Here is a 19,555-nt window from a genome sequence, read left to right on the forward strand (position 1 = left end):
GTACAGCAAAAGGAAATGGAGAAGCAGAAGAAAGTGTCCGAGTTCAAAAAAAGACAAAAACCACATCATTATATCAGTCTAGAACCACTTGAGGAGGTTCGGAAAGGTGATTTACACCAAGGAGCTACATGAACAGGGTAAATATTGCAGGAATTACTCAATTTTTAATTGCAATGAAACGAGTTTGTGGGTGAATTCACTGAGCTGGTTTGTATTTTAAAGGCTGACACAGATAACTAACTCAATGGACAAAGGGAATAAATCTCAACAGGATTATCCTGCTCATCAACTCATGCAGAAAGTGTCCAGTAGTTTATACTTGGCACTACTAGATAACTAGCAGCTATCAGCACACCGAATACAAAACACATTTGATTACACAGAACAAAACTGCTCTTGTGTGGAGGGTCACAAATCTGCCCATTAATTGTGTTGGATTCCAGAGCTTCCTGCACGCAGCTTCTCTTATTCATTTCTGCTCACAATGTACCTTTTTATTTTTGCTTTCAACCTTGGTTATTTTGCTGTTTATCTTTACAACTCTGCCTGAAGCCAAATCCGTATATGAGAACTACAATGTAAGATTGTGATACCTTTTCACTTTGAGAATATTCTGAGGCAAACATGCTGTCTTCCTGACAATAACAAGACTGAAGCTATACTTGCATTAAAATGCCTATGAGTTAACGAAGTGTACAAAATCTACCATATTAGCACAGTCTAAAAAACCATCCATGTCCTGAAGAATAATCTGTCATAAACGCTTCACACTCCCATGTATGGGCTGTTTGAGCATGACTTATTTTCTCCCTGCTCTTCACTTATGCCACAGTTGGGTGAAAAAAAGCATAAACATGAAACAAGACAGACTAAACTTCAGTTGTCTGCAAGCCCTGTCAATGAAACAAGACTACACCTACACAGTCTGCTGTATATGTAACATAACCACAGCCTTGGAAAGGAAAGATCACTGAAGAGCCCACCACCCTGAGCACACTCGCTAATGACAAGAGTGGCTTTGGTACAAGAAATCTAACGCTAAAAATACCAGGCACCAATGAAGCCAGGTCCTGATGACACTGGGCTGAATACAGCACTTACCTCCAGGGGGAGGTTTATTTTTTGAGGTGAGAATGACAAAGCCAAATCCTTCATTTTCCTTTCGCTGTAGACGGACATCGTAGACCTCTGAGGACTGCTGGCTTGCAAACTCCACCCTATTCAATCGGGGAGACCCTTTTTCGCCCAAGATAGGCTGTGACTCTTCCTCCTCTGGTTGCTTTTCTCCTTACAGGTAACAAACATACAACAAATGAGAAAAAATATTGCTGTTTTATTAGATAACTACAACAAAACTGTACATAGCAGTATTAGCAGCAGGATGAAGAAACTGCCTGCTTGGGAAAGCAGTGCACAGTAATAATGACTGTTATTACTCCATTTACGTAGCACAAGCAACTGTTTTAACAAACATCTGTGAAAAGGAAAACATTAGCCTCGTCCTAACTGATTCAGAGTCCTCCTTGTGCAAGCTAGCAAGCACCAAAAGCATCAGCTTATTAAATTCTGCTTTTCTCCACTTACTCAAAGTGACAGATGATGGTCTTTAATCTCAGAAGTCATTCTGTTCTACTGCAATAATTGACATGTCTCAGTGCAGCTTCAGCCGAAATGATTATCAAAATGGAGGTAACTCCTTAGGCAGGCTCCACTTCCCACAGTACCTCCTGAGACACCTACCACCAAAGAAGATCTTCCTCCGGACCGTGAGCAGCACTTGGCCATTCCGTGCAGCACTGGTCATTAAGTCCAACACCTGCTTGTGTGATTTCCCTTTCACAGGCACTCCATCAATACACATCAGTTCATCAGCAGCTCGAAGCCTGCCGTCTTTTTCTGCTGCTCCCAATGGGATTATGGCTCCAATATAAATCTATCAATAAAGTACAGTCAGTGGCAAGTTCCAAATGTACAGTAGGAGCACATCAAAATACTTCAATGCTGCCCTACAGCAGAAATGCTTCATACAAATCCAGATAGAAAAGAGCTTTCAGAAAGATATCTTTAAACAATCTGTTTATCATATTCTAACAGCAGCATAGCCAGTGAGTGCAGTTTGTGCCAGCTGAATGAATGGATGCAATTTGGGGCTCAAAGCATCCAATAAATATTCAAGAGCTTTTCAAGGAATTCTGGAAGCCTCCTTACCTTGTGAGGCAAGAAAAGGCTAGAGTGGCTGGGGCAAAAGCTTTGGACAGGTTCAGGTTCACCTAGGAAAAGTTGTCCAGACAGCTCCATGCTTTATGTCTTTTAGTGCACAGTTCTTGGTGATTAGCCAAAGAACTCAGAGTTGCACCCATATGGTCCACCACAACCCATAAAGTGCCAGGTAAATATGACACGGCAGAGAATAACATACTCTGGTTTATATGCTACAATCACAAGTTAAATGAAAGACTAAAAGCAATTATTGCCATTAGCTGTCTGAGGTTAAGCATTAGACAGCAGATCTATACACAGCATTTTCATGACATTAGCTTGACACCTACAAACAGCTATTGCTATAGAAACAAAAAGGCAATAAATGCTATAAAGTGCAACATAAGGAAGACTGCTTTTTCTTCCTCAAGAAGAAACGCTGCTCTTCATTTTATTTAATTGCATATTAGGAAAAAGTCTGGCAGTGAATCACAACTGCAAATGGAAAAACAACAACAAAACTGTTTTCCTACAATTGTAATCAGAAAGCAATTTACCAGCATATCTAGTCCAAAAACTTTGCCTCTTAACTTGGTAGTTAATGAAATAGTCCCTGTCAATAGTCCCCCCCAGTCTATCTTTAACTTCTTTCCAGAGAAAATTTTTGGTCTATTATGAAACATAGTGGATTCCTCCTAAAGCCCATTGTAACAAGAATGGACTATCCAGGGTTTCCACAAAATATTTACCATTCTGCCTCCTCTTTGACATTCTTTCACAAGCATCTTGAGTAGAGACATCATCCGAGCCAAGACTCTAACAGGATTAGGTAGTGCAACATGCAAAGGCTTAGTGCCAACACTGTCCTTCACATCATTCTAGATATAGCAACAGCTATGGAAACATACATCAGTATTACAGGCTGCATAGAGCATTATTGTTGCCAAAAAAAGAATCTAGACAAATAGAAAATGAACATGACTGTGGGATACTGAAGTCAACCATGTAGAGGAAAGAAAGGTAACTAGCGCTTTTCTTCCCTTCATTTGAATGGGACAAAAGCTTAAAAAATGTGTTTAGTTAATGGTGTTTCCTTTGTCTGCTGTTATACAACTTTACTGATCTTTAGTTATTCTGACAGTAACATTCCTGAATCATTTAGAACGGGAGGGAAATGAGAACAACAGAGCAGGAGCCACCCTAACAGCAGAGCTGTAAGATAACATGCAGGCAACTGTAAACAACTTACTGGTTGATCTGGTCCATCGCCTCCAAGCACCCGGAAACCGAAGCCTGACTCTTGTTTCCGCAGGAAAACATCCAGATCTCTTGTGTTTGGAGCTAAAACAAAACAACATTTCAAAAGTACAAAAAAGGGACAAAACAGAGCTGCTTTCACATGCAGCCCTGCAATAAAATCCAGACTGTACTATGGTTCAGAACTGTATTTTGGAAACACTGAAATTATGAGAAACACTTAAATTCAGAAATTTGATAATCAGAGCACCTTAGAGCTTGAAGAATTGCTAAATTGTTGTAAATTGGTGCAAGTTCCTTTTTTCATGACCTCTTACAAAAAAACAATACACAAATTTCCTACTGTATTCCAGTGTAGCTACTGTAACTGATTTTTGGCATACTAAATTATTTGACACATCAAGTTTACTTAGTTTTCTTTTTCTCTGATCTCTGAAGTTAGTCCTTAATGACATTGTTAAAAATAGCATTTTTTAAACTGTCTGTACAGTTTTGCTATGGAGCCATTTACATAAGTCTATCTGCAGCAAAGCTCAATTAAAATACTAACAAAGGGTTCTTTCAGAAAACACCATCAGCCTCTTCTGGCCTGTCACTAAAACCTGTACTTGCAAAGCTATGAAAGGACTGATAAAACTGCTGGAATTCTTTAATACAGTTATGTCAACGTCAGCAAAATGGACTATTTTTTACTTCTTATAACATTTATTGCTAGCTAATAGATGTTACTCAGGAGAATATCTAGCTCTAGTCAGATATACTGACGTCAATTAAATTTCACCTAAGTAAGATGTTAAAACAGCCCATGTCTCTCAAATGATCCGTTTTGCAAGAAGTTGCTTTTATCAAGTCCACAAACTGAAAAAGTGTTCAGAACTTTCAGGTCAGGAAACAATCTTAGAACATTACCCCATTTCTGCGATTAGTCATTTAATCATAAATACGTTTGGGGAAAATGCTGGAATATGCACAGGAGGATACACTGGTTGATGCTGACACGTTTAGAAGCAACGTATCCTCTGCTGAGGGGGTCTCATGCCAGCAAGCTACAAGGCTGTCATTACAACAAACCTTTCACACCTCCCCTGCTGTAACATCAGCCTGCTATTTTAGCGATGTGTTATTGATTACTCGTATCAGGGAGTTGCTTTCCCATCAGCTCTTCCGGGATATTTATGGAACAGGTTTGGTGGCACTCTCAGCACAACAAAAGGGTTTTGTTTACCCTATGTACTGTATTACATCCGATAAAATGAGTCAGTAGTTTTATTCAATATGTACTTGTTTTCATTGACTGATGGTATATCTCTTAGTAAAACCAGATAATGTAATAAATGAGATGCCGAGCTATCATTTCCAATGCAGCTGCATGTGCCACATTGTACAGTGCTCTTCCCGAGGGTGCCCTGAACGCTCACAAGGTTAAAGGCCTGCAGCAGGAATTGGAAAAGGACAAACAGGTATTTTAGTGAGGCTAATCGAGAAAGCAAAACTGTCTTTAACGGGTTCCAGTTCTTTTAAACTTCTGTATGAATTAGCCATTCCTCAAAATGCTACATATATACAAAATAAATGGCTAAGGTGAAAGGCACAGTAGTTTCACCACATTTATGACATACAGGAAACATTACTTCATAATTTAATAATTCGAAGTTGAAGCTGATATACTCACGCTTGTCCTCATATATGGTCTTAGACTTCAAGTAGACTTCTGAAGGGTCTAGTTTAGGAGAGCCCGATCTCACAGCAGTGGGTGGGAAAGGCATAGGCTGTGGAATAGGATCGCTGATAGCCTCTAAACTCCCTGAATTGTCTTGCTTATCTTTCTGAAACAGAGCCCCCCATTCCCACAAGATCCATATGAAACCAAAGGCACTAACTGTGCTTGTTTACACACATCTGCCAAGGCAATAAACATCAGAGAGGGCCGAAATGCGCAGTAGACCAGGGCAATAAGGGAACTGTTTCACCTAGTTCTTCCAGTACCTCAGTTGTGCTCACTGCTAAAGGCTTCTAGACGTGTCCTGAAACTTCACTGAAGCCTGGGCTTACAAAGTTATTCCAGGGCCTGATGCTCACAGATTCCTCATGATTACAAGTTTAATCATGCTCTTGCTTGCATTCACTTCTGTTTATTACAGGCTGCTAGCAGCTTAGCATGCAACTGCCTCCTCCCAATTTCAAGATGCTCAATTATATCAAAACAACAGAAGAAATATGAGGTATCTTCAATATCAGGTTGACATTATAAAGAACTGAGCAAGAGGAATACAATGGACTATTACGAGACGCACATGCCATGAGGAATAAAAATTCAGTATTTGCATTTTTCTGTTATGCTGTTTCTGCAGCATTCTAATACTATTTCAAGGACACCAAGTAGCCTTGTAGCCTCCCATCCTAATTTCCAATGGTTTATGCATTAAAGTAATTTTAAATATTGATTCTGGGCTGAAACCCAAACTGGAAAACTGGAGCATGGTCTGTGCATGTTAAACAAAAACACAATTAGAGTAGACTTAGATGCCCTTTTAAGAAGGGTGGAAGAAAACTCCCCCAAGGCATTTAGTAGTTTGACACTTCTTGTATGTTTATAAACATAAGACCTTGCCCTTTTTGACTGCGTTAGTTTGCCATGCTGCTTAATGCCACTGAACATCGAGTGCTCTGTGGGAAAGTCTCTCTCACAGGGTCTCACATTCTAGCAGACATAAGTCATGAGTATTTTTAGCATGCCTGCACAGAGCACACCGAAACGGGAGCTCTGCTGACAGCACTCGTGTTCTCCGACGGAACAGATTCGTGCAGTGATTTATCTGGTTTACGCAGCTGTACTCTCACAAGGAACCTAATCTACCCATTTTTCGGAGTGCAGCTTGTTTCAAGTGTAGTGAACTTGTGAGTTCAGATGCCAGGATACGACTTTAGTACTTGCTCAGCAGGTAACAGGGCTTTCCTAAAACTAGATAATTTCTGGAGTACGAGAGATATTCTTAAAGAAATATGTCTATTTTTGAGATAGGTAGTTGTTAGGTAGTTGTTTACTAAGAAAAGTGTTCATGACAAAAATATGTGTTACTGTGAATATTATTAAATCTCAGTGTATTTTATTAATCTCAAAGATTCTTTACAGAGCTAATGTATATATCAAAGATATCCCATTGGACCAAACTTTCAAGGAAAATGAACATCCAACAAGAAATGTATAGTTATGTAGAGATTTTTTCAATATATGCATGCAGAGATAAGGAAGCATTTTAAGAAGGGCGTACTAACCAGTTCATTAATTTTATGTCAGGATTGAGAAACATCAAAGTATCTGAAGCATCCTTTAGAATTCCCATTTTACTTTAATACAGGATTCAGGTAATTAGCAAAGCAAAAAAATGAGATGCTGTATTTTGTTTCCCCTTCAATGAGTATTCTGACAGCAATTACTTAGACAATTAATTTGTGCCAGCTAAATAGAGATGGTTCTGCCAAATCATTCTTGCAGATTATCACAGGAACTAAGAGATGAGATTACAAAAGCAATTCAAAGTATGCACACAGATAAATATCAAGTCATATATTTCTACTAGTAGCAATTTCAAGCACAGTGACAGAAAAGGAATCGTGAAAAAAATTGTCACAGCAATGTGATATTTACAGTCAGGGCAAATTAACAATACTACATGCATCATCAAGACTTTTGCTGCATTTTTTATATTTCAGCAGTAAAACAGAAAACCATCATCCCCATTAAATAATTCAAAAAACCTCACATGACACTAATCAGACCATATTTTTAAGTCTGTTTTACAACCAAAAAAACTTGAAATTCCTCCATCAGAAACAAAGATAAATGCATCATTAATACTCACCACTTTGGCAGTTTTAGTAGGTGAAGGAGGACCTGAAGGAAAAAGATGAAAATGTCTATGTAGAATGAAGTTTGAAATGCCAGGCCATCACAACCACAACAGTGTTAAACCAGTACAATCAGCTCCTCTTGGGCTGAAACTGATTACTGCTCATTCACTATTCTTTTAAAATGCAGAGCAAACACTCAGCTGAGCAAAACCATCACTCAGAACATGTCAAGTCAGCGAAGGTTCCACCTTGCGGCTGATGCCTCCTCCTGCCGCTCGTGACCCCGGTCCACTTCAGCCAAGGTTACTGCGATACATTTGTAAAGCTTCAAAAATCCCACCCATGATGCTGCTTGCATGTCACTAGAGACTGCATTTTTTCTTTAACTCACCCCGCAAGTTTGGAAAAGACAGTGCAAAAACATCTCATAACATTTTTGTAGACACAAAACTAGCTGCATGCTCTCACCCCCAATACCCAGGGGTGTAAATTAAACTTAGAGCATGACAGCTTAGAGACATAATAAGCCGCTATTTAATTTTAAAAGCTGGACATAATTGACATATTACACTGAAAAGGATCCTTTAAAGAGCTTTTAACTGCATATGATAAATGTAAATGTACCTCCTCTTAAGATAAGCAGTGGCACCTCCGTTCCTACTGGAAATTGCTTCAGCACCTCTACCACCTGCAGATGTGTCAAGTTCTGTACGTTCTGATGACAAATCTCTTTGATTACATCTCCTTTCTGAAGGCCTTGGCACCACTGGCTGTCTAGGATCATTTTCACCTTCTGTCCTGTAGGACTGTCTGCAATGGCAAATCCAAAGCCTTTAGGACCTTTGACTAGAGGAATGGTGACCAGCTCTGTTTGAGATGTCCCTGAAGATGCAACAGAGATTCTCTGCTCATTTGTGTCCACAGAGGGGCCATTCAGACGACCGTTGACTAACACAGGGCCCGGCTTTCCATTCTGGTCCAGCACGACTGTGCCTGGTATCAAATCCTGACTGGTCACGCAAACATCTCCTTTGGTCATAGGTGGTCCATTGATAAGAGGTGTAGCTGTCACTATATCTACAATAGAGTCTTCATTTTCCTCAGGAAGAGGATAACCACGACACAAAGTCATGTTCACATACTGGTTGACAGGAACTAGTTGAAACATCTGGACAACATCTGCATGGGTATGGCCAAGGACACAGTTTCCATTTATGTCGACAATTACATCACCTGTTACAAAAGGAAATTAAAAGCATCAAACCCAAAATAAAGCTACCTATACCTCTGCAACATTCTGAGGCTCAGGAGAAAATTCTAGCTGGAGAAAATTGTTGTACAATCCTTAAAAATAATGAATAGGGGTTGTGCTATTACCTCTTAACCGTCTTTTGCCAAAAAAAAGCCTAACGGATTTCCTCTTTGCATTTATTCTATTTCAACTCAGAACATAGTGTGCTAAATATATAAAGTTTAATCTGCAGCAGATTTAATAAATGATACTATACAGCCACAGAAGATAAAACAGTGCATCCACATTACTGCAAGCAGATGTCTTATGCTCTAATTCATATTGTACTGCCTTCTAAACTCAATCCAGAATAAATCGGATTTTTTTTTGTTGTTCTTATAATTATTTTAGGACTGGCTATAACTTAGGACATGTCCACCCATATTCTGTGTCCTTATACTGGCATGCTACATATTTCCAATATGAAGTGCAAGCAGTTTCAGATCCTGAAAAACTTATGCAGTATTTGTTAATTAGAAGGTAATATGAAGTTGAGGGAAATACCACTTTACCTGGTGCAATTTTCCCATCTTGTGCAGCAGGTCCATCTTTTAACACATTCTTCACCTGCAGAAACTCGTCAGGTCTGTCCCCTCCAATGATCGTAAAGCCAAATCCCATTGTACTTTTCTTCAGCGACGTCCGTATGAGGGCTCCAGTAAGCTGGGCTGGGTCTCTGGTGAAGAGAGACTTCTCTGCTCCTGTGCACGGCAAGATTCAAAACAATCCACCATCAACAGTGCTGCTAGGAGGTGGCCAGTAAAGCCCCAGTTGATGGTGACCGCAGACATGTAATACAGATAACAAGAGAGAAGGAAGAAGGTATTTTAAAGGCCGAGGACCAAATCTCTCCAGGATATTTCCAGGTTAAGGAATAAAAAGACCTGAAGATACAAAGGTTGGTTTTGATAAGTATATTTTTTAAAGTTATCATAAGGATTAATGATTTCTTCTGAATAAGAGGTTGCTTTTTATGCCTAAGGAGCAGGAAGGGGTGTCAGCCCCTGCTCCTGGGCTGGTATCAGCAGCAGCTTTGCCGAGGGTGCGCTCTGTCCTTCAGCCCCGTCACTGATGAATAAGCTGAACAGCTCGACACGTAAATCGCACCACCCAACTAAAGCTGACACAGTGATTACCACAGTGAGCCATCTAGTCTGCAAAAAACATATAATGGGACTTCAAACTGCAGAACTGCGTATTAAGAATTATTGAAATATGAAGATGATTTAAGTTAATTTCTGCAGTCGTTATACATACATATTGATTCTGGCAAAATAAAAATCCATCTTTTCAATCATCAAAACAAACACTAACTAAAATATTTAGAACTACTAGCAAAAAAAGTCAGACTTACTTGAACTGATACACACCAAACCTGAAATTTCTGGGCTATTTTTCATTGTTTACCTATAGGTATCAGTAACAAAAAACATAACATTAAGTCATACCTGATTTTGAAGGGCCAGCATCAGTTTGTCCTAATTGTTTCTTTCTTTTGGCTTCCAACACCGGGTTTTCAAACTGAGTTTTCTGGTTAATATGACTGTAAACACACAAGAAAGAACAACCTGCCATAAGAAAGCATTCTGCCTGCTTGACAGGAAAGACAACAACAGAATATACACCTCCAAATCTGTTTGTTATTATTTCATATATCCCTGCTGTGACCTGAGTTATTTGAGTGTCTCTCTCTTATGAGGATGAAAAGCAAGTAGCAATCACAGTAAGCAGTTAATGTGAATAAGAAAAATATATTTCTACTGAGTATGTTTAGCACTTATACTGTATTATAATCTATACATATCACACATGAACTGTTACATTATTTTCTGCTGTAGCTAACAGTTACTACTTACTCAACATAGTATGTTCCATATTGAGGGTCTTCTATTTTTTCCCATCCATAAGGAAGTTCTGCAGTCAGGAGAAAAAAAAAAAATCTCCATTATAGTGGGAAACCACCAGCAAATACTGGAGTTCTTATAAAATAATGAGAGATCATAGACTTATGAAAAAGGAATAGAGAAAATGCACATTTTTTTTTCTTTCCTTCATTTGTTCAAGGCTGATCCTTCTAAATAAAAGTCTTTTAGGCCGTTGCAGGGAATTTGAAGACCTATACCTATAGCTAATTGTTCTTGTTCTAGTAGATGGGGAAATTTACATTTAATGAAATTATGCCATTTAAAACATATAATAAGTAAGGTACAAAATAATCTGTTCTGAGATGAAAAACTTATCAAGGGGGAAGAAAAATGCCTGTGTTCCCAAATACAGCACAGCAAAAGAACTGTAAACACCTCAATACATCACATCCCAAACCTGAAACACTATGTGTCTCTGTTTCATTTTTCAGCTTGAATTTAGACCACCCAGTAGGATTAATGGCACCTTTATTCATTCTCTCAATAACACCAGCATAGTTCACTGCATTCTGACAACATTTTACCATTCAGTCAACTGAAGAAGCCCTTAGTGAGAATGGTAACGGGCATAAGTGATGAATAAGAAGACAGCCCCCATCATGGGGGGCTATTTTAATATGTGGTTTTTCTGCTGTTTACAGTAAGGTGCAGACATACCCAAGCCAGCTACTAGTCCTTTAGCTCTGGCAACATGAAATTCAGCACTAGCTCGTCCTGCTGAGAAGACCAAATGCAGTTCTGTGCAGCCCCTGTTTGACGGCTCTCACAGCCCAGAGCAAACCAGCTGATCGTGACTAGTGGTTTACACACAAGTCCAATAGCATAACTATTCTCATTGCCTTACCATGAGAATTTAAATACAAGAATAGGCAAGCTTGCTATCTAGGCATTTTGAAGGCAAAAATTTCTATGTAATCTTGTTTGAGGCTGCTCTAAGTTTGAAGGTAAGAGTAAATTTCCTAGTATATAATAGCATGTTACCAATTATTAATATTAGCATCATTCCACATAATTTGACAAGAGACCCAGTGAGACTATTCATTTAAATTTTGTTCATTTAGATATCCTGCATTCGTCTATTTAAAGTGCTCTTTTTATCCTGTGGCGAGCAGTACATATGTTTAATAAGCAGCAGAATGAGGCAGTTGCTCCAGCTGGCTTCATTATGAATACATGATTGTTAGGCTGTGCAATTTAGAAAGATGATAGACTATTTTGAGTGAGCCTCAGCTTTTGTAACATGTCAGATGTTTGCAGGAGACCGAGCTATTTGTTATTTTTTTTTTAACTGATTAAATTGCATGACTACGTAGGAAATGCTTACAGGCCTATAAGCCAATCACGAATATAGTGGCTATGACCCTGACCTTCTAGGTAAGGGGATGAAGATTTGAAGGGAGTCAGATTGTTCCCTTAACTTACATATTCACATATTATATCACAGAATCACAGAAAATTCCAGGTTGGAAGGGACCTCTAGAGATCATCTAGTCCAACCTTCCCGCTCAAGCAGGCACACCTAGAGCATGTGGCACAGGGCGGCACCCAGACGGGTTTTGAAGACCTCCAGAGAAGGAGACTCCACAACCTCCCTGGGCAGCCTGTTCCACTGCTCTGTCACCCTCACAGTAAAGAAGTTCCTCCTCACTTGGAGACAGAACTTCCTGTACTCCAGCTTATGGCCATTACCCCTCGTCCTATCGCTGGCTACCAGTGAAAACAGCCTGTCCCCTTCCTCCCTGCATTCTCCCTTCCTGAACTTATACACATTAATGAGATCCCCTCTCATCCTTCTCTTCCCCAGAGAAAACAGGCTCAGTTCACTCAGCCTCTCCTCATACGAGAGATGTTCCATTCCCTTAATCATCCTAGTTCCTCTTCTCTGGACCCTCTCGAGAAGCTCCACGTCCCTCTTATACTGGGGAGCCCAGAACTGCACACAGTACTACAGGTGCGGCCTCACCAGAGCTGAGTAGAGGGGCAGAATCACCTCCCTTGACCTGCTGGCAACACTCCTCCTGATGCAGGCCAGGATCCCATTGGCCTTCTTGGCCACGAGGGCACACTGCTCACTCATGGTTAACTTAGTGTCAACCAGGACTCCCAGCTCCCTCTCCGTGGAGCTGCTCTCCAGCAGGTCGGCCCCTAATCTGTACTGATGCCTGGGGTTATTCCTCCCCAGGTGCAGGACCCTGCACTTGTCCTTGTTGAACCTCATGAGGTTCCTCTCTGCTTAACTCTCCAGCCTGTCCAGGTCCCTCTGGATGGCAGCGCAGCCCTCCGGGGTGTCGGCCAGTCCACCCAGCTTGGTGTCATCTGCAAACCTGCTCAGGGTGCACTCCGTGCCCTCGTCCAGGTCATTGATGAATAGGCTGAACAGCACCATTGATGAATAGGCTGAACAGTACTGACCCCTGGGAGACACCACTGGCCACAGGCCTCCAACTGGACTCGGCCCCATTTATCACCACCCTATGAGCTCTGCCATCCAGCCAGCCCTCGATCCACCGCACCGTGCACTCATCTAGTCCACCTTTCCAGGGACGGAGGTGAGGCTGACCGGCCTGTAATTGCCCGGCTCCTCCCTCTTGCCCTTTTTGAAGACTGGAGTGACGTTGGCTCTCTTCCAGTCCTCGGGCACCTCCCCTGATCTCCAGGACCTCTCAAAGATGATGGAGAGAGGCTGAGCAATAACCTCAGCCAATTCCCTCAGCACTCTTGGGTGCATCCCATCTGGGCCCATAGATTTTTGAGTGGCCAGTTTGCCTAAGTGATCCCTAACCCAATCCTCCTCAACCTGCAGAAGGTCTTCCTCTAGCCCATTTATATCTCTTCTACTGGAGCCCTGCAGTTCATGGGGGATCGCCTTAGCAGTAAAGACAGAGGCAAAGAAGGCATTTAGTAACTCTTCCTTCTCTGCTTCCTCTGTCACCAAGGCCCCTTCCCCATTCAGCAGTGCACTAACATTTTCCCTTGTCCTCTTCTTGCTATTGACATACTTATAGAAACCCTTCCTGTTGTCCCTGACATCCCTCACCAACTCTAATTCCACCCGGGCTTTGGCCTTCCTCATTTCGCATCTGCATTCTCTGACGATGCGCCTGTATTCCTTCCATGTGGCCTGTCCTTTCTTCTTTTATCACATGCACCATATATTATTTGATGTATTATGCCATATTTTCTTTAATTATTTGTATATTTCAGTATTTACGGACTTTTCCCTACTGTTGTATCCCACCCACACAACAATTTCCAGTGAGATCTTCACTAATATATCCAGCTCTCTTCTCAGCAGTGATACTTAATTAGAACAAAATATGCCTTTCCCTTCTAAGCAATGTAGATATATCCACAATTCAATCAAATCCCTCCACCCCAGAAAAATTATGCTACGGTATTTTCCAATCTCTCTAACTTCTTTAGTGATTACCAATAAATTATGGACACTCAGCACTCTGTTCACACCAGACAGCCACGTGTTTTATAAAGAAGCTCCCATCTCAGCATTAATCCAACTATGATGAAATGAGACACTTAGGAGACTCCAAGGGAAACAACTGAGTTCTGAACATCTCACCTCCATCTTCACAATCTTCAGGGGCTTTGGCTTTCTTACAGAGCCGAGGATCAAGCCATGTGGTTGTCTTGGTGTTGTGGCTGTGGAACAAAACAAAGGGCATTAAAAGAAGAGAATTCCCTTCAGCTGAGGAAGCTTCTAAGTATTTCCTTTCTTAAGACTTTAGACTAAATTTAATCTAAAGCTAAAATGGGAAGTACCAATGGCAGGTATCTCCCCAGAAGGCAGATCCCTGTGCCTGCTGCTTTCTGGAAGGTACAAGAACTCTCCGGGACACTCACTCTATGAAGTAGATCATGCCCGTGTCCGTGTAGGCCATCTCCCAGTTCTTGGGTAGAGGTTCCAGGGTCTCGTCCCTTGACAAATAGTTTCTGAAATCCATGGAGCTGCTTGTCTGGTTGTAACTGGGAACAGGTTTCATCCAGTCAGAAGAATCTGAATGTTTTTCTTTGTTTTCTGCAGTTGTTCAGGGAAAGTGTTACTATTTATCAGATGCTTGTCTTGTTTCTCATTAAGAACCACCCTCTTACTGTGGCTATGAGTGAAAAATCAAACACACCCATTTATTTGAAGTGTATTTTTCTACTTTTAACTACAAGCTCTTAAAAGCTAAAATAAACACTGAATTCTGCTTTTCCCTTTCCGAAATTAGCTTTATATTATTTTCATTAAATGACAAAATGTACATGAATTATACTCTGCAGAGGGATTCCACTTGCAGAGTGCATAATTTTTTCCTCATCTTCATGCAACTGGGTGGTACCCAGCACTACATGTTCTCAAATGAGCAGTGCATTTAATGATGCAACTGAACATCTGGCTGGGAGAACAGCTGTTTCTTTTTAAACATGATTTCAAAATGGTGTAAAAACACATTCAAAATCTTGCCTGAATAGAAAATCATCTTCAAACTTCACCAAAATTAATGGAGTATTTCAAACAAGCATGAATGCTATTTATTCATTCATAAAATACCTCAGGGAATTTCTCCCCTTGTCAACCAACCTATCCCTCCACTGCCGTTTACGGCTTCCTTCTCCTCCTCTTCCTCTTCTTCAGGCAGAGAACTGTCAATCCTTTGCATTTTGCTGACTGATGTGGTTCTTTTCCTCTGCGATTCAGTGTCAAAATCATTGTCAAAAAGAACTTGATCCACTGGATCAGGCTGAAAGGGACTGGGCTCTGCTGGGGGCTTTGGAGTACCATAGAAATTACCTGACCGGGAGATAAAAATCAGGGTAATTAAAAGCATGAATGCCCATGGAAACTGCTGGTAGTTGGAGTAAACATTTTGTTGTCTATGCAAGGTATCGGTGAAATACCAGAAATGCAATTTAACTTTTCGAAGGATCAGCACCATCAAAAACAATCAATGCTTATGAATTATCTATTAAAAACACATAACCATGTTTTTTCTCATGTTGCAACTGTACATCAGAAATAATAGGCTTGATTCAAAATGTATAACCTGCAACAGGCTTCCAAAGAAAAAGTCGATTTGTTAGTTTGAACTGCATTTACTAATGCTCTGGAAAGAGTCTTAGTGAACAGCATGAGAGAAGCAAAACAGTGAAAATCAATTGCTCCTATTTTCTTGTAAAATATGTACTGATTATCTGGAATAACATGCAGCAATAGAAACACACTAAAGCCAAAAACCAAATTGATTTTGTGCAGAAACATAAAATATCTATTTACATAAACACAACTACAAATAATATAGCCCTATATTAACAGCTGACAATACACTTGCCAAAGAAAGCTGTAGATATCATTTGGTCTCAAAATGATTTCTACCTGAGAAAACAATTTTATATCAACATTTTCATCTAAATCACAAAGATTGGGAAGCATCTCTTTTCTGGAAAATAATTTAGGTAAATGACTACTCCTCTGACTGCTCATATGATTTTTATTAGGGAGATAAAGATGCTTGTCATGAGTCCTGGATATATTCCCATTCTGATAAGTGGGATCAACATACCATCATATGTTCCACTTTCCAGCAAGGCTCCACTTTCTTCCAGTGCTTTGAACTGCTCAACAGGAATAAAATTATAGTCTACCCCAGGGACCTCCCCATCTCTAGGAGCCCTTGTAGTGCCTGAAAAGACAGAGGAAACACACTTGTAAATGCTTAAATGCTGCCTGTTTATCAAATGTTGCCTGTAAAACTCAGTAAAAATAGTAGTAGTTTGAAGCTTTATACAATGATGGTCATTCCAGGAAGATAAGAGAGAACTCCTGCAAGCAAGCAAACAGGAACTTATAAAAACTAGGGCAATAAATTATGTAGGAATGACAGTTAGGATATCAAGGGGAGAGGAGAAAAAAAACAGGATGAAGTGGCAGAGAGAGAGAGATTTTTGTATATATTTTGTGAACCAAAAACACATTCAGTGGTAGCTGGTGGTGGACAAGGCAATGCTAGTTCATGGTCTGGGGAACTGTTTACCAGCTATAGTATTTTAACTATTTGTGTGGATATTTTATCTTTCTGTTATTTTTGAGCACCCACTGCGGCTCAGTATTTTGCACTGAAGTCAGCATGACCTCACGCATTTGATTTTTGGGTCATCAAATCCATAACTGGTACAGAAACTTGTCCTTAACCTCACAGCTCAGAGCTCAACTCATCTGTACTGCAAATCCCGACTGTGGATCAGCTCTTGGTTTGTTTGTTTGTTCTCCTGAAGGCAGAGAAAACATCAGCTGTCATAAAGCAAAGCTTCAAAGCAAGCAGCAAACTGCTGTGTCAGGGCAGAAGTTCTCAGAGTGTTCAATCTAGGAACAGGATTTCCCGTAGTTATAATAGTTTAATTAAAGCTCTCCTAGAAAGGATTTTACTAGTTTATTAAGCTGTTTGTAAGTAAACAGCATTTCAATAATATTATCTTTTAAGAAAGTCAAAAACTCCTGAGCATGATCAATATTATAATGATGTTAAATTGACGATGAAATTTCCGTAGTTACAAAAGTGTTAGATGACAAGCTGTTCTAAATCGGTTGTTCAATGGATATTTCAGCACAACAGGTAATAAGCCTTTTTAATTGGTAACCCTCTGAGACAAAGTAAAGGATGATTTTATGATGATTTAGAAAAGAAACTGAATGGAAAGGCAAAAGCAAAGACACTTTGGTGGCTGTCAATGTCCTTTACATCAGAAGGGGTTTTCTACAAATGTTTTTACTGAAAAGAAACAGTTACAAGTGTTTTTAGAAGATACAATTACGCCACCAGAACAGCCCAACCCCTCTGCAGAGTAAGCAAAACCCCTTCCACTGCACACACATAACACGGAAACTGCCTTCTAATTTCATATTTGATTAGAAGAAACGGTGGGTGCATTTTAGACATTCTGTGTCAGTCACTCAGGAAGCACCATCTACAAACCACCCACGGGAGTCACCATCGCCAGAGTTACCACCTGCCTGGAACACTCCCCATACTCTGTGAAGTTAACAGTAATTTTTTTCACGTGGGAGGTACACAGAAATCTTTAGGGGTGTCTGGTAATTAAAGAGTCATCTTAAGCACACCTGCTCCAACGAGCAGTTCAGAGCGGGCGAAGCCTAAAATCCACTGGAGTCTGAGCCTGAGGGGCACTGGGTTCGAAAGGTCCCAAACGCCTCTGAGGCTGAGCAGTGATTGGGAAAAAAAAAGACTGACAAAAGATTTTTCATTCCCAGAAGCAGTAGCCTTCAGGTTCCGAGGAAAAGGTGAGCGAGCACCTGCCTGGGCTGGGAGATGCTACCGGGTGCTCAGGCCGGCAGAGGAGACAGGTCCATCCCGAGGGGAACCAGTTACCTCCTGCTGTGACACTTACGTTTGTCCATGCCCTGCTCCTTCCTCCTCCTCCAGGCCACAGATTCAGTCTCCCTTTGGCTGCTGCCACCTCCTACTTTTTTCCAGGATTAAGGAGCAGCGGTTCCCCTCTGCCTTCAGGAATTGCAGCACTGGGGGCTCCTTTCCCTATATAATCCCTCCCGCACCGCCCCCTTCCAGCTGCGCTCCTCTGTCGAGCTCTGTGTGACAGCCTGGGGATCTTAATCTCCTCTTTGTGCAAAAAACAATACATTGACCAAAATTGCGATGTGCTTGCTCTGCTTAATCATGCTGAGGATGATTTATTTTCCATGGTTGCTATGGATACTCCAAAATCTATAATAAATTACAAACTTTCAATTAGATAAAGACCAATTTTGGGAATGTACCAAAATACTCTGAGCTTTACATTCTTAAATTTCTCCTGTTTTGTCAAAGCATATTAGTAGCAACTTTTGACTGCAACTTACAACACAAGATTATTCTGACAAAGCTGTTTATAGAAATTTCCACTGAAAAGGTAAAAACAAACCAGATTAAGAAAGAAAGAATTTAAAGCTCTTAAATTATGTTCAGCACAAGTGGGCTGACCTTTGCATACTTACATGGAATGGTTCTCAAATAGAGATTGTCTCTGATCACTTGCTGCAGTTTATGGTCGACTGAGCCCTTCTGGAACTGCAGGCTCAAGTAGTGACGCAAATCTTTGTTGATGACTTTTCCTAAAAAAACACACACACACAAATAAAACAAATGCTGTGTAGATGCAATCCCCGTGCTAAAAATATATATTTATATGGTAATTCATTCTAATAGTAATTTTTAATACTTAAAAACAGCAATATGGAGGCAAAAGGATTTCTAACCACCTTACATTTATGTTAAAATCTAGTTAAGGCGAGAGCAAACATTTTGACATTCATCAAGTTTCCTGCCATAATAAGGATGAAACAGATGGAGCTGCTCGTTGCAGAGCATTAGCAGTTCTCAGCTCTCTGTGTGGAAATTGATGATAAAGGACAAACTCAGTGTTAACAGCACAAGACTGAACGATAATACGGTGCATGGTCTGGTAAGCAAACACAGGCAGCAGAGCTGCACTGTGTTAGAGAGCATCAACGCGTGTTCCCGGCTTTGTAACTGCTTCATACGTGGGCTGCAAATAATACTTCGATATCTGGCTACAGAAATGTTCATTTATTTACGTATTCACCATTTAGGAAGGGACTTTTTGCTGAACTATGATCTAAATGCAGACACTTTGTTCCAAATGCTGTTTAGATGCTTTTTCCCTACTTAGTGTTTTGCTGTGCAAGCTTTCACCCGACATCAGACCTGTGCTCCTCATTCCTAAATTTCCAAAGTGCGCGTGCAGGATACAACTGGATGCAACACTTAACTGCGAGTCCAACTATGGATCTGTGCGTTTTTCTCGTTCAGCTGGTTTATAGATCTTCTGTGTTGCAGCAGGAGCTAAATCCCTGCGGGTCCCAAGGGCTCTGCCCCAAGCTAGATGCTGCTTATGCAACTCGCAGCACGCAGCGACCCCTCAGAGTGTGGCACTGCTGCACGGACACCAAAATGCGGGTGACATAAATCAGTGACATAACTTCACAAGGCTCTTACTG

At 40.6% G+C, this 19,555-nt stretch overlaps 1 protein-coding gene across 1 annotated transcript in view; it reads right to left on the bottom strand.

Moving 5' to 3' along the window:
• MAGI3 (membrane associated guanylate kinase, WW and PDZ domain containing 3) overlaps window positions 1-18,564 on the bottom strand; it is a 30,803-nt gene extending 12,239 nt beyond the window's left edge. Inside the window, exons 1-14 of the mRNA XM_026044205.1 lie at window positions 18,533-18,564; window positions 16,086-16,205; window positions 15,107-15,316; window positions 14,383-14,557; window positions 14,102-14,181; window positions 10,456-10,513; window positions 10,048-10,142; window positions 9,112-9,300; window positions 7,933-8,541; window positions 7,320-7,351; window positions 5,129-5,225; window positions 3,449-3,540; window positions 1,741-1,933; window positions 1,102-1,287 (exon numbers count right to left, since the gene is read on the bottom strand). Coding sequence (XP_025899990.1) covers window positions 1,102-1,287; window positions 1,741-1,933; window positions 3,449-3,540; window positions 5,129-5,225; window positions 7,320-7,351; window positions 7,933-8,541; window positions 9,112-9,300; window positions 10,048-10,142; window positions 10,456-10,513; window positions 14,102-14,181; window positions 14,383-14,557; window positions 15,107-15,185 — 1,885 coding nt within the window. The 5' untranslated portion in view covers window positions 15,186-15,316; window positions 16,086-16,205; window positions 18,533-18,564. The remainder of the gene's footprint in view (window positions 1-1,101; window positions 1,288-1,740; window positions 1,934-3,448; window positions 3,541-5,128; window positions 5,226-7,319; window positions 7,352-7,932; window positions 8,542-9,111; window positions 9,301-10,047; window positions 10,143-10,455; window positions 10,514-14,101; window positions 14,182-14,382; window positions 14,558-15,106; window positions 15,317-16,085; window positions 16,206-18,532) is intronic.
• Window positions 18,565-19,555: the final 991 nt, after the last annotated feature.

Source organism: Nothoprocta perdicaria, unplaced genomic scaffold, assembly GCF_003342845.1.
Source record: "Nothoprocta perdicaria isolate Ctin4 unplaced genomic scaffold, notPer1 scaffold_353, whole genome shotgun sequence".
NCBI lineage: Eukaryota > Metazoa > Chordata > Aves > Tinamiformes > Tinamidae > Nothoprocta > Nothoprocta perdicaria.